Consider the following 15,739-nt stretch of genomic DNA (forward strand, 5'->3'; position numbering starts at 1 on the left):
GATTACTGTGCCTTTTATCCAAATCAGTGCCCTTTCCCCTCCTTCCTTTCTACCTTATAAAAACCATGGTTAGCCAGTGGGGATTCTTTCATACTTCTGGCAGAAAAAGCTTTGATGGCTTTGAGTGATTGATTGATTGTCTCCTCCAATCTGATCTCTTCATCCTTCACCCTCCCTGGAATAATGAACAGGCTGGTCTCCCAATTAAAAACTGCCTCTCTTGTCAATTTGCATTAACTGAGTAAGCAGGGGTCAGAAAGCCAAAAAAAACCAGCCCAAACTAAAGGTTTTGAGCTTACAATTGCCTTGAAAAAAATCAAACGTCGTTTCAGTGAAGATATTTTTTTAATAATCGGTGGAACTGGGAAATTTTTTACATTTATCACATTTCAAGATAGTAGTGAAGTGAAGGGATGAAGTGTCCTGATTTTACTTGGTCTCCTTAGTTTCAGCTGCCTGCTGACAGTGCTGAGCTATGTAAACAACCCCTTTTCTCAAAACTTATGGAAGATCACACCTAGTTCCATTTGTAATCTTTTCTGCCTGATTCCTAAAGGGTTTTCTTCCATATATTAAAAAAAGGCATAAAGTAAATCAAAACAGCTTTGGGATTGTCCTAGAAGAATTTACAGAGAAAAAACCCACCATGTTCACTTGAAACAGTTTCCACCCAAGGAAAAGCTCTCCAGGGCATTTTAGACCTTTAACCTTCTTGACCCAGGAAGTATGAAGACCATGACCTCCCACCTCTTTGTTGAAATGGACTTGGCAGAACTCCTTGACCCCTTGGGTTGCTTCTTCCTGTCCCGGTGTCAGAGGAAGGAAGGATGCGGTCTCTTGTCCTTAGGGGTTACAGCAGCCTCAAACCCATAGAAAGAAACAGCTTTATTAATTCCAGCTTTGCTAATAAGGAATTACAATAGTTGTGGGATTTGGCAGTACAGCCGTAGTCAATTGCCATGCATAGTGCAATTTTCCCCTGTATTGTTTGTATTTTTGATTTAGCTACAAATAATTTAAAGATGTGTTGTGTCTCCTCCAATTAAAATGGATATGTTCAGCTTTTATGCTGTCAGAGTTTTAAAACAAATATAATGAATTTGAATTTGTATTAAAGGAAAAAAATGTGTGTCTGTGTATGTTTGTGTGTGTACACATATGTGTAATGCTACAGTCGGTAGCGTTGTGCTACTTAAAATGCTATAAACTAATCCTTTAACCCTAACAATGTATAATATATTCACTGTTACTATTTAGAGTTGTTATGCTACTTAATTAGTCACTCACTTTTTCTTCTCTAAATTATACATTTTGGAGGCTTATGTATTAAACAGAAAGTACCTGGAGTTTAGAAAGTTTGATTTAAATGAAGACAGACAGCATGAGCAATATATACTGTAACTCATTAGTTAGTCTAGAATTCCCTAGAAGGACTTAAACAATTGAGCTTAATTCATTGGTCACCAACTAGATTGGAAGACAGAGGACGAAAGCTCTGAGCTCAGTTCTATTACTAACTTGATATATGACCTTGGGTAGATCATGTTCCCATTTCTGAGACTCAGTTTGTGCTTTTCTTAAATGAAGGGATTAGAGTAAATGACCTCTCAAGGCCTTTTCAGCTCTACAGCCCTGTGACCCTTTTTATAAATCTAACATTCTGGGACATGTGCAGCATGGTGTACGGTTAACACCAGTAACTTATATACCAAATGGCCCAAGAATCTAAGTTTTATTAGCTTAAAACTTCACTGAGACTCTTGGGGTACCTTGTATAACAGGTGCTCAAAAAATGATTGTTGGATTGGATGATAGAGGAAATACCACTGGATCTGAAAAGACCTGCATTCAGATCTATCCCTATGTAAATGTTCAGCAAGTCACTGTACCTCAGGAGTCCTCAATTTTGTCCTTTGTAAAATGAGGAGGTTGGGCTGGGAGGGTGCATGCTTGTAATCCCTAAGTTATAGTGGGCTGAACCAATCAGGTGTCCTCATGTAGTCCAGCACCAATATAATGAGCCCCCAAGAATGGAAGGCCACCAGGATGCCTAAGGAGGGGGTGAACCAGCCCAGATTGGAAATGGAGCAGGTCCAAGCTTCCATACTTATCAGTAGTGAGATCAGGCCCATGAGTGTCCACAACACTTCCAACCTGGATGAGATAAGGAAAACTTGGGCTCAAAAAAGGGGGGATGGGGGTGGGATTGGACTCAAATGATTTTAAGACTCCTTCAGCTCTGACATCCCAAGACTTTTCTTTCTCTGTAAATGACAATTTAGGATAAAAGATTTTGCTGTGCTAATTCAGTCAGTCAATATAGATGATTTATCTCTTTTTTTCCACAGACACAGCCTGTACCTAACCCTGTAGCCTACTACTTGCACCAGTCCCCATGGTGGTTTCACCAGTTTGAGACCTTAAGCAATCATTTCATCGAGCTGGTGGTGCCATTTTTTATCTTTTTGGGACGCCGTATGTGTATCATTCATGGAATTGTGCAGATCCTCTTCCAGGTAAGTTTTTTTTAGTGTCAGAAGTTTTTTCAAAAAATACAAAAGCAGCCTGTCATTTTTACAAGGTTTCTCATTTCTTTGCTGTTGGGATCAAAGATTGGTAAGTCAGAGGTAAGTCTTGCTTTTACTGTGGACTTGGCTTACAGCTAACAAGCAGGCTCCTTCCTGTCTCTTTGGGCCCCCAATTCCTTTCTGCACTCATCTTCCCAGAGCTCTGTGAAGAATTGGGAAGGAATGACCCACAGTCTGCTAGAAGTTGGTCTTTTCCTTGGGAGATAATGAAGGTGCTGAAGTTGAAGTTCAATTCACTCTTTCTGGCTTTGTTTCCCTTAGCTTTTGGCTAAATGATGGTCTAATAGGATCCTCAGATACTTTCTTACCGTCCTTATAGCCAGGGAGGGGCATATTCCCTTACAGAAAGGTCTGGCCAGAACTTTTAAAGACCTCTGGCGCTTCTCCAGAGAACAGGTCAATACAGAGTACCTCCCTTAGGTACTTGGATGGGAATGACTCTCTAGAGTTGCCTTGCAGGCTGGCAGCTGCCCAGGGTGACATCATACCCCAGAAAGTCAACCTTTAGAGTTGATTTGAAAACTCTGGCTAGAGTCTTGTAAAAAGGACTTCAGAAATAAAAAATTCAAATTGATGTTAGGGAGGCCTCTAGGGATTTGCTAATGGATACAGGACCTTTCACGTCTAGGTCATCAGTTCAAATCCAGCCCAAATTGCTAGCGACTAAAAGCCATCACTGTGTGATGGTTGGAAGGGGAGGCCTGTATGAAGTGAGTTATTGATGTCAGTGGAGCTCCTACCAGTCAGTGGTCCCCCTTGTAATTGACACTAATTGGCCCCCTGGTTGGCAGACTCAGCTCAGGGATGGGGGTGGAGGTAGGGGGAAGAAAGCAGGTCTGCCTGCACCATGGGGACCATACTGCCTTTTTATCCCTCAGTGCAAGCCCTCCAGGTCAGTGTTGAGTCCTGAGCTGGGAGGAAAGCGAAGGTAGAAGGCTCAGCCTTGGCTCTTCCTCCACCATGGCCTGGGGACTCAGAAATAGAAACTAGCTCTTGAAACTAGCTCTTCCCACTAACCTTAAAAGTGGAACAACAGGAGGTGGGGGCGGGGAGGGAAGGAGGGCAGGAACAGTCACTCCTTGGGCTTTTCTTTTGGAATCCCACATCCTGTCCTTTGTCAGCAGGACATATAGCACACCACATGGACAGCCCTGATCTGGCAGAAAAGCAAAGACCCTGCCGGGCACTGGGTTTGATTTTTCTTTGCACTCACCCTGATTCATGGAGAGCTCCAGCATTTATTACCATCTCAATGTGGTTTTCTGTATGAAGCAGTTAAGACAAAGGGTAAGAGACAAATGCCAGACCTGCTGTCCCACAAAAGGCCAAATGGTATGGAATAATTTTATGGTAAATACGAACAGTGTAGACAGCCAATCTGTGTAATCCAAGCCCAGACCTTCAGGTGATCCCTACATGGTTTGAGGGATTTGGGCTAAAGCAGATTTTAGCATTTCAAGTATTCAGGTAATTATGACTGCGAAGCAGATTTGTCCAGTTGCTGGCACTCACGTTATTCCCCTTTTCTAAAAGCATTTTTTTCCTCATAGATTTGTATTTTAAATGCCATACTTGCCCCATCAATGATTTTCAAATGAATGAAATTGTGACCAGCAATAGCCAGTGAGCTCATTTGTTAGGCACACAGTCCTGTGAAGAACTGGGATAGATTAGTGTCAGGGACATTGTGTTATGTCATTTATTCCAGTTATTTTCATCTACTTATTGCTGTTAGAGTCATATTATTGTGCCTGGTGTCTACTGCCTGCAGTAGGTTATAAATACAGTAGAACATGTGGATAAAGCTAAAAGGTTTTGTCAAGAAATTGACTCTGTATTCTTGATTATAACACTCTTATTGAAGAATACTTTTTAAAATAAATTGCTAATGGTTTTTAGATTAGGTACAAAACATGGATGGGTAGTTTTTCTTGCAGTGTAAGTCACAGTTATCAATTATAGGACACATCATCAGACACCTGAAAAGAGAAGCACGGAGAACCAACAGCCAAAAATTATTGGAGGGGCAAAGTGAAATTGAAGGGAAATGTGCCGTTGTTGGATTTTTTGGGTTGTTGGGGGTATAGTCTTGGGTGTCATCTTCGTTTCCTGCCACTTTCATCAGAAGCCCATCTTGCAGGGGGTTAGAACCAAGGACACTTCACCAGAAAGGTCCCTGCCAGCCTGCTCCACTGCAGATGGGGCAGGAGTACGTGGGCCTAAAGGAGCTCCCTGGCAGCCATAGGCCAAAGTATTCTTGTGCCCCCTCTGTTTCTAGCCCAACATGTGCTGGGACTGGGAGAGGCAAGAATACCTGGCTGAGGCACTATTCAGTCCTACAATTGGGAGAAGGGAAACAACTCCATGCCTTGTCTCCACTCCTGGTCTCCTGCAGGGAATGCGTCCTGGGGTGGGACGTGGGGAACTTAAGACTATGGCTGGGAGGCACAGGAGCCCCTGAATTATGTTTTGCTTTTACCTTGGGAGGCCGCAGAAAGAGTATTGATTTAGAGCCTAGAGAATCTGAATTTAAATTTTGGCTCTTCCTTTTAATACCTGTGGGACACTAGGCAAATCATTTGACTTCTCTGGTCCTCAGTTTCTCCATCTGCAGAATGCACAAATTGGATTCCATAAACTCAAAGGTCCTTTTGATTATTTTGATTATTTTTATTGTATTTCAAGATTTTTGTGTTGTTGTAAAATTATAAAATACATTTTTCATTTTATTAAATAAAATATAAGCTAAAATCATTAACATAGATTATTTAAACTAATAAATTGTTAATTAACTAATGATTTATTACCTTCTCCTGAGAGGGATAACAAATTTTTTTACTGAAGAAGAGGGTTTCACTACTTTAAAATCATTTGAATATGCATAATTAGCTTACATTTTGATAGGGCTCACAGTTTACAAAGTGCTTTTCTAACAAGTGACCCATATTGCAATTCCCATTTTATAGAGGAGAAAACTGAGGCTAAGAGAGAAAAAACATGACTTGTTTACACTTAACTGAGGCAGAGAGCCTTTTACTTTCACTGAGGTGCATTGAACAAGCTTATTTAAACAGTTGTCCTCTAAGGATATATATCCTATTATGCATTATTCAGCACTTTGAGAAACCTGGAAAAGGTTACTACAGAGTTGTAGGGAAAATTCACATTTTGTTTCTATTTCTACCCTTTGGTGAGGGTAGAGGGAGCAGAGGGGAGGAAAGTTATAGGAGAAGATTTATCTGTTTGTGGTTTTATTGATGTGATGACATAATAGAAAGAATATTGGTTCTGGAGGCAGAGAACCTAGTTTCAAACCCTCACTGTAACATTTACTACCTGTGTATCCTTGGGTAAACAGCTTGACTTCCATGGGCCTCAGCTTCCTCATTTATGAAATGAGGGGGTTCAAATAGATGGTCTGCAATGTCCTCAGGATCTGATGATCCTTTCATTTTTTCACCATTTGTTTCTCTATCTATCTATGCTCTACTCCCTCTGAACTCTAACCCAACCTGACCTACAATGACATTCTGCACTTTTAGTCCCCCACATTATTTACTTCAGGGGTTCTTAACCTGAGCATCTGTGAACTTGTTTGTAGAAAGTATTTTGATAAATGTATTTCAATATAATTGGTTTTCTATATAATCCAATGTATTTTACTTTATGCATTTAAAAACATGATTCTGAGAAGGAGTCCATAGGTTTCACACGACTGCAAGGGGCCCATATCACAAACTAGATTGAGGAAGAAAGATTTTCCAGAACCAAGATCAGTTTTTGTGATTATTCTGAATTCACAATTCTGATGCTGTCTTCCTTTCCATTATTATAGTAATTGTATGTTGTTCTCCTGTATTTGAATTCTTCATTCTATATTACATGAGACCATATCTCTCCAAATTCCTTGTAGTCATTATTTCTTATGGTATTATTGTTATTTCTTAGCTTATTTCATTTCTAAATCAACAACAATTTGGGCAACCATCCCCATTTAATGGGCATTCACTTTATTTCTAGTTTGTTTACTTCCACAAAAAGTGCAGCTATGAATATCTTGGCCCATTTGGGATCTTTCTTTCTCTCTTTGACCTCTTTCGGACCCTGGAGTAGAATCACTTCCTGAGACTTCTTTAGGGGCTACCTGGATCTCCCCAAAGAGGTAGGAAGTGGGACCAATAGCTGAATAGGGAGTAGCATTTCACTGGCATGAAAGCATTTTAAGTTCAATTTAAGGTCTCCAAAGTCTAGATGAAAAGAATACAGATTAAAAGTATCTTTTCAAAGCTAGGTGTTCCAAGTCAGCATGAAAAGGGGGTTGAACCTGCCCAGCTCTGTCTATGGCCCTGTTTGGCCATTGACAGATGGTTTGCTTTCTCTGTACTAGGACACAGAATGAAAGAAAAGTACTTTCCTTATAGCCTGCCAATTTTGACTTCGTGGCAGTTTTGAGGTTTTGCATCATGATATTGTTTCTGTAAATGTCCTATACATGTCAAATTGTGGCTACAGCTTTTATCCTTCAAATTTAAGTCCTAAATCAGATATTCCCTAAGAGATGGTCTGGGGTAATGATCCACGGTCTCTGTATTTCAAGTGATGGTTTCTGCACTAGACTGTCTAGCCCACAGACCTGACTTCCAGGCCCAGATCTACCATGGTCTTCATTGCTTCATAATCATAGGTAGACATGTGAATTTGGGGTTACCGGTTTCAATTGTATTTATCTATAAAAAAGAAATGAAAATTGCTTTTTCTGTGCTACCCTACAGAGCTCTTAAGTACAAGATTTTTGTAATTGGTCCATGAGTGGCCCCAAAGTGTTAACTCTCCTTCCCAAGTATGCATCTTGTGACCAGAGAAGGATTAAGGCATGCAGAGCACTAAAGCTCAGCTTCTGTGAAAGGTCCAGTTCTGCAGAGATAGGAACCTTGCATGAATTTCTTTTGGAAGTCATTATACCATAATGTCTTTAAAACTGAAAGCATGCTTTATACTTAGCAGATATTAAGCAAGGCAATAAGGATCCTAAATGATGAAAAGAGGGACAAAACATATAGAACACAAAGGATCAGTAACCCATCACCTTAACTACTTAACCATTTACTGGCTTTATCAAGGACAACACATGACCTTGGGTAAGCCACTTCCCTTTCTGGCACTGGAGGGTTTATTTATTTTTATCAATAAATGTGTTTAAACACATCATACTGATGCCCAGCATGTTCCCAATTGACTTTTACAATATAAAAGCTCCCCAAACAGTTCAACAAAATGATTGTGAGATGGGGGGAACAAGCCCTGAATTTAGAGTCTGAGAACCTTAGTTAGAAGACCGTCTCTGCTATCTATAGTCATATGGCCTTGGGCAGGATCTGAATCTGTGATGCTACAGATATTGCGGTTATTGTAACTGATTATAATGTAACTTTACACTTTATGATTTTTCCATTAATTAGAAGAAAGAATTTGTGCATTATAAATCAATGTCATCTAGTTTTTGTCATCTGTTTGGCTGCCATTAAAGTTGTTTTTATGCACATAGTTATAGTAATTGTATATATTGTTCTTTTGGATATATTTTGTTCATTTGATGTCACTTCATATGTCTTCCTATATTTCTTTGAAATCCTTTTGGCATAGTACTTTTCCATTTTATTCATATACCACAGTTTGTTTTGCCATTCCTTGATCATTGGGCACACAGTGTTTACAATTAATTGCTATTACAGTAGGGTCTGCTATAAATATTTTAAGACTGATAGGTATTTTATTATCGTCAGTAACTTCCATAGAATATAAAACTGATAATGAGATCTCTGGGTCAAAGGGTGGGATATGATTGTTTTTAATTTGCATAATTCTAAAAACCTTTCCAAAAGGATCCACAGCCTTCCCAAAAGTGAGTTGATCTGTTTTTCTGCATCCCTAACATTTTACTCAATGTAATGCATGCAAGGGAATAATTCGCTGTTGTTTTAGTTTGCAATTTACTGATTATTCATGATTTTGAGCACTTTTTAGAAGATTATTGATAGTTTGTGTTTCTTCCTTTGAGAACTTTCGTTTCCTTTAACCATTTGTCTGTTGGTGAATGGGTTCTTAGAGACTTATGTCAATTCCTTATAGATTTATTAAATGATCTCTGAAAGTCCTTCTAGCTCCAATGATAATGACTCTAATTCCAGACCCTGTTAGCTCTCTGAGATTATTTCTATTGTGCATAAATATGCCATTAGCCTTTGAGAAACCCGTCTATCTGAAGGCCAATTTCCAGTCTTGGCACTGCCTATGCCACCTCCCGAGCACCCAGCTTTGCTTTTGGCCACTCACCTGGAACCAGATTCAGATGGGGCCCCACTTCCTTTCAGGTTTTCTGACATAGCCAGCCAGACATTCTTCCCAGCAACCCCAGCGACCCTGAACGGTCAATGCAACTGTTTGCTGCAGGGGGAAAGAAAAAGAGACCAATTTAAGAAGGCGTAATGGTGCTGGAGGGGGAAAAAAAAAAAGGAAATTCTGCACTTCATAAAGATGTGTAATGATATATTGATTGTAAATATGGGGATCCAACTAGCTTTTCATTGGCATTTTATTGATACTGGGCAAGTGACTGACTATTTCAGTCCACTGGGGAAGTTTGCAGAGGAGAAAGGGATCCAGTGTAGTGTACAGCTCTGGAATATTTATGGCATTTCAACTCCAACTTGTTTATTCAGTATTTATAGCTGTTTTCTTGATTCAGAATGACTTTTATTGACAATAGGCCGGCTCTGCAAAGGAAGCAATAAACTTTAATGTTGATATGCCACTTAATTTTTGCTTTTCAAGATTTGAATTGACATTATATGCTGAGTTTATTAGACATTTTATAATTGTTATTGGAGTCACGGTGGCTAGGCTAAGTACTTGTATTTTTCCAGATTACTATTAGTCTTCAAGAGTATGGCTTTGTCTGGAGTCTCTGAAAAGACGTAACAGAAAGAACACAAGAGTGTGAACTTTCTTTTTTGAGCACTGTGCCTCTGTCCTAAAGTCCTATCCATATTTACACCTTCCTTGGATTGGGGGTGGGTAGTAGCTAGAAAACAAGAAACTGTAAGCAGTTGGTGTTGCAGTTTTAAGGGTGATACAAGTGGGATAGAATGAAACCTTGATATGTAGCAGGCCTGCACAACATACGGCCTGCAGACCACTTGTGGCTGGCTAAAGGATTTCAGGTGGCCCGCCAAAAATGGAGAGGATGTAAAAGAAAGTAAAGATGTAACAAGTGCTTTGTCTGTGCCCCATTTAACCTGCCTTCCACTAGTCACTATTGTGCCCATCATGTAACTTGGCACTGGGTTGCCACTTTTTCCTGTTTGTCACGTGACCCATGGCAACTAACCATCATCAGTCTGTCTCTAGTCTAAGAGGAGCAATTTTATGATAAATAAAAATCTTAAGTAATAAGTGTGATTGATTGATATTAGTTGAAATTTCCCTTTTTTATGTGATTTATTTGCAAAATAGTTTAATCATTAATTATACCTTTACTTGTAAAGTGAGCTACTAAAAACCTATCTGTGGTCCGAAGAAGTTTAGCCTATTTTAATTTTGGCCCCTACGTACTGCCAAGTTGTGCAGGTCTGATCTGTAGTTTTACTGCATTTGCCAACAGTTAGCCAGCAGTTAGCCAGCAGATGCTGAATACCTACTATATGCAAGACATGGCACTGAGCACTACTGAAGGTAAAGGGAAGCTTAGGCTCAAGTGATTTCATGTAGGTGAAATTTCTTTGAAACTTGAAAAGTACTACATAAGTGTGATAGAGAGCCAAAAAGAGTCCAAACTAGAAGGGAATTTAGAGGCATCTCATTTGACCCCTCATTTAATGGGAATAAACTGAAGCCTAGAAAGAGGAAGTGACATAACCATAGCTATACAGAATATTTATAAGATGTAAATAAGTCAGAGAGCTATGATTTGGCCAGTGTGGGAATTTCTTCCACCAAAACAGATCACAGATTGTGACCCATCTATTGCTTAATAGATAGTCTTAGAGAACTGTCTGAGGGTCATAGAAGTTATATGACTTGCCTCTAGCAGCAAGAGATCAGAGATGGGATTTAAACCTAAGTCTATCTAACTCCCAATTTGCTGTCCACTATGTCATGCTGCCTATGATGATGATGACATATTCATGTTTTCTGACTGATAATTGTGATATATGCCCAGATCTCAAAGACCTTATAGTCCTTTTATGGTTTAATTAGCAAGATAGCATATATACATGTGAAAAAATTAATACCACAAGGCAGAACATACTAAGTGCCCTATGGGATATATAAATAATGTAGCAGGATTTTAGCGGTGACCACATTCATGTATATCTAACAGGGTGTGGTTCCTTTATCAGGCTGTTACTTGTTACTCATTCTTATTCTACCCAATTCTAAGGCAGTCTAGGGGTATGTTAAAATCTTTGTTAATTGCTAAAATTGTAACTTTTCTTGTTAATTAATAATCTAACTCTGAGCCCCTACCCAATTTATTAAATGTTTGATTATTAAATATTAATTAACTGAAGAAATCTCTTTCCCCATAAGCAATTGCTCATCTCTCTCTATATATAACAAACCCCATAATCTCCTGATCTTATAATTATTAGTAGAGTCACAAATAATTTGCCATTAGTCATCTAACCCTGCATTCTCTCTTAATAAAACAAAAACCTCTTCCCCTGTTACAGTCCCTGCTATCTTATTCCTCTCTAACCCAGGCCTACCCAACTTCAGTGCAGAGTGAAAAAGAGAATACTACTCTTACTTCCATACACTCCAAACAAGCATAAGTACAAAGAGATAGTCACCTGAGGGAGTTAGCAGCTTCAAGGAAAATGACTCCTAGAAGAAGAGAAGAGAGAATATAGAGAGGAACAGATTTTGGAAACCCAACTGATCAACTTGTTTAGCAGAGATTTGCACGTAAGAGGAGCTGTGTGAGGACTCTAGAAAGAGAGAAAGGACTTACAGAAATTATGAGTTAGTTCCATTTGCCACATGTGTAGCCTACAAATATGCCTCTCTACCATTGTTCTTTAAAATGAAGCTCACTCTTCTTATTAACACTCTATGTATTTGTGAGACAGTGTCCTCCAGGTTTGTGGGAGGGATATTTTGAAGCAACTGTTTTCAGAGATTCATGGGGGCTCATGACTTCTAGTGTAAGAAGAGTAGGCCCATAGACTACCCTGGAACCTGTTAGAGTAGCAGTCATCATTTGGCAAACCAACCTTAAAGTTCAACTACAACATGGAGGATTGGCCCAGAGAGGCACTATACATAGAGAAGTAACAACAAGATAATTTGAGGAGGAAGAATATTTACAACTGGGAAGATCAGGAAAGCTTTCACACAAGAAGTGGTACAGGATACTTGAGCTGAGTCTTGAAGGAAGTCAAGGATTCTAAAAAGCTGGGATGAATAAAGGGCACATTCCAGGGATGGGGGTAGCCTTGCAGAGGCACACACGAGATGGAATGCCAAGTTTGGAGAAGAGATCAGTTTATCTTGAATGTGGTATCCTTTAAGAAGAATCATGCAAAATAAGTCTTGGAAAGTCAGTTGGAGCATCAGATTATGCAGGGCTTGAAATGCCAAAGTCATGAATTTGTATGTTATCTTAGGGACTGCTGAAAAATTTTGAGCAGGTGAATGACATGGTCAGACTTATGACTTAAGATTATTTTGGCAGTGTGAGAAAGATTGAGTGGAGAAGAAAAGACTGGATGCAGGGAAACCCATTACAATTGTTGTAATAAATCCAGGGGATAAATGATCAGGCCCTGAATTAGTGTGCTGATTGTGTGAGTGGAGAGTAGGGGAATATGTTAGAGATATTATGGAGATAAAAGTTACAAGATTTAACAACTATTATTAATTAAGATCAATCAACGAGCATTCATTAAGTACTTAGATGTGGTACTTACTGTACTAAGTTCTGGGGATAGAAAGACAAAAGTGAAATGGCCCTTACCTTCAAAAAGGTTACATTCTTATGGGAAATACATACACACACACACACACACACACACACACACATACACATATGCACACATATATGTATAGCACAGGTTCTGGGCTCACTCCCAACTTTTACTCACTGTAGCAGGTTTGGTCCACAAGGGCAGCTACTATATCTCTTCTCAGGGTTCTAGGAATAAACCTGAGAGTTTGTGACTCCTAATATTATTAATCTACCATCTTCCATCTGATATACCCCCAGTATAGATGAACCGGTTGCTACTTCTCTAATATTGATAAACTTATTACTATCAATTAGCTAATAATAATAATGATATAGCACTTATATGGGACTTTAAGGTTTGCAAAGAGATGATTTGATCTCTTTTCCCGAAGAAATCTGTACTGAATAGGTATAATAAGGACTGAAATATGAAAATATCCCTCCAAAAGTCTGGGACACCCTTTCCCACAAGTGTGTATGTATGTATGTATATGTGTATGTGTATGTGTATATATATATATATATATACAGAGAGAGAAGGAGGGAGGGAGGGAGAGAGAGAGAGTGAGAGAGAGAATGAGAATCAGGAAAATGTGGATCTAAGCCTTAAGATAAACACATGTGGCAAAGGGGTAACTCATAGCTCCTTTTTGGATGGTAGCCCTTGTAGACTTTATGAAGTTCCCCTAAGGTATGGGTAGCTTTCTTCAAGACCCATTTAGTGTCCTAAAAGTGCCTTTTATTGTCCTTGGATCCCAATGCAGAAGCTGCCACTATTGTTTTAGGGACACTTACTGTTGCCAAAGGGAAGTCCAAAATTTTTCAACCTTCCCATAGGCAACAGTGAGCATCCGTAAAACAATAGTGGCAGCATCTGCATTGGAATCCAAGCTGAGTAAGGGACACCCAGAGATGGGAGATGGGTCATGTGTTCAGGACAGTGAGAAGGCTGGACCAGGGAGTGCAAGGAGGGTGACCATGTATAAGAAGACAGGAAAGAGAGGAGGTGCCAGGTTTTTAGGCGAGGTGTCAGAGGAGCTTATATTCGATTCTTGAGGCAACAGGGAGACACTGGAGTTAATAAGCATGGGAGGTGGGAAATGACAAGATCAGATTTGTGTTTTAGGAAAATCACTTTGGCAGCTATGTGGAGAATGGATCAAAGTGGAGAGAAGCTTGAGGCAAGTGGACTATTGAGGCAAGAAGACTATTGCAGTCTTTCAGGAGAGAGGTTATGAGAACCCAAACTAGGGTGATGGTCGCGTGAGCGAGAGGAGAGGGAAATGTCTATGAGAGATTTTGTGACGATAGAAACAATAAGATGTGGCAATTGATTGGATATGTGGAATGAGTGTGACTGAGGAGGCCAGGATAATACTGAAGATGTGAACTTGGGGATCTAAAAGGATGAGAATGTTCTCAATAGTAATATGGAAGTTTAAAGGGGGAGTAGGATGAAAGATGAGTTCTTTTTTGGACTTGGTGAGTTTGAAATGCCTATAGGACATCCAGTTGAAAATGTTCAATAGGCAATTCATGATGTGGGACTAGAACTCAGGACAAGACTAAGGTAGGATATATAGTTCTAGAGGAGGGTAGTGTCTTAAGCGCAGAGATGGTAGTTGAACCATAGGAGTTGAATAGGCCACCAAGAAAGAATGTAGAGGGAAAAGAAAGAAGGATCAGGATAGAACCCTGCTATTAGTGATCAGGACAAGGGAGACTAAGAATCAGTTGGAGAGGTAGGAAGATAACCAAGAATAAATGGTGTCCCAGAAAGACAAGTGATTAGAAGAACAGGTTACTCAGCTGACTCAGATACTGCAGAGAGGTCAAGGAGAAGGATGTTCGAGAGGAGATGGTGAGATCAGGGTATGTGGAGTGTGAGTGGGAAATGTTGAGGATGACTTTGAGACTGTGAATGTGTTCCTGCAAGAATGGTGGCTCTTTCAATAGAACAAGAAAAGTTTAGAGGAGGCATGAGTTTAAGAAGAAAAGTATAATAAGTTCCATTTTTGGACATGTTGAATTTGAGATCCTGATGGGACACATGCAGCTGAAGAGGTCAAATAGCCAGGTGGGCCTGCAGGACTGCAGCTTAGGAGAGAGGTTAGGGATGAAAATGCAGATTTGGAGTTTAGCTTCTTAGGTGTGGGAAATCAGATCAAGTTACCAAAACACACTAAGCACCTACTGTGTGTCAGTCATTGTGTTAAAGTGCTGGGAATACAAAGAACTGTAAAAACAGTGTCCCTACTCCCAAGAAACTCACAGTCCAATACAGGAGACAACATAAAAAGCTGTGTACAAATAAAATATAGACAGAACAAATTGAAGATAATCTCAAAAAAGACATTAGCATTAAGGGGGAAGGCTTCTTACAGAAAGTGGGATTTAAGTTGAGACTTGAAGAAAGCCAGGGAAGCCAGGAAATGCAGATGAGGGGAGAGAGTATTAAAGGTATGGGAGAAAGCCAGTGACATATACAGATCAAGAGAGGGAGTGTCTTGGTTGATGAACAAAGCAAGGATGTCAGAATCACTGGATAGAAGAGTGTGTGGAAAGGAGTAAAGTGTAAGAAAACTGTAAAGGTACAAAGAGATCAAATCAAGAGATTTGACTTTAAAAATCAAACAAAGGATTTTATATTTGATCCTATAGGTAATTGGGGGGGCCACTGGAGGTGGAGGGGTGAGGAACTGACATAATCAGACCTGCAATTTAGGAAGATCGCTTTAAGAGTTGAGTGGAGAGTGGATTAGATTGAGGAGACTTAAGACAGGGAGACCAACCAAAAAGCTAAGGTGATAAGGGTCTGCACCAGGGTGTTGGCAAAACCAGAGAAGAAAAGGAGACATGTACAAAAGATGGTACAAAGTTGGAATCCACAAGATTTGGCAACAGATTGGCTGTGGGGGGGAGAGGAGAAGATCATAAACAAAGAACCTTTAGAGAGACAAGAGAAGAGAGCCTAGGACAGATGCTTGAGGAATACCCATGGTTAGTTGGGGGAAGGTAGCAAACCAGTAGAGGATGCTGAGAAGGGATGGTTAGAGATAGGAGAACCAAGGGCGATCAGTGTCATGGAAGTCATGAGAGGAGGAAGGGTTGCTTTATAGTATCAGAAAGTGTAGGGTGAGAG

The 15,739-nt window shown here is 39.8% G+C and overlaps 1 protein-coding gene across 1 annotated transcript in view; it reads left to right on the top strand.

Annotated features, from left to right (window-relative positions):
- Positions 1–15,739, top strand: part of LMF1 (lipase maturation factor 1) — a 715,571-nt gene that overhangs the window by 534,948 nt on the left and 164,884 nt on the right. Inside the window, exon 6 of the mRNA XM_027862638.1 lies at positions 2,349–2,516. Within this exon, the coding sequence (XP_027718439.1) occupies positions 2,349–2,516 (168 nt within the window). The remainder of the gene's footprint in view (positions 1–2,348; positions 2,517–15,739) is intronic.

Source organism: Vombatus ursinus, unplaced genomic scaffold (genome assembly GCF_900497805.2).
Source record: "Vombatus ursinus unplaced genomic scaffold, bare-nosed wombat genome assembly UNPS02014770.1, whole genome shotgun sequence".
Taxonomy (NCBI): Eukaryota; Metazoa; Chordata; class Mammalia; order Diprotodontia; family Vombatidae; genus Vombatus; species Vombatus ursinus.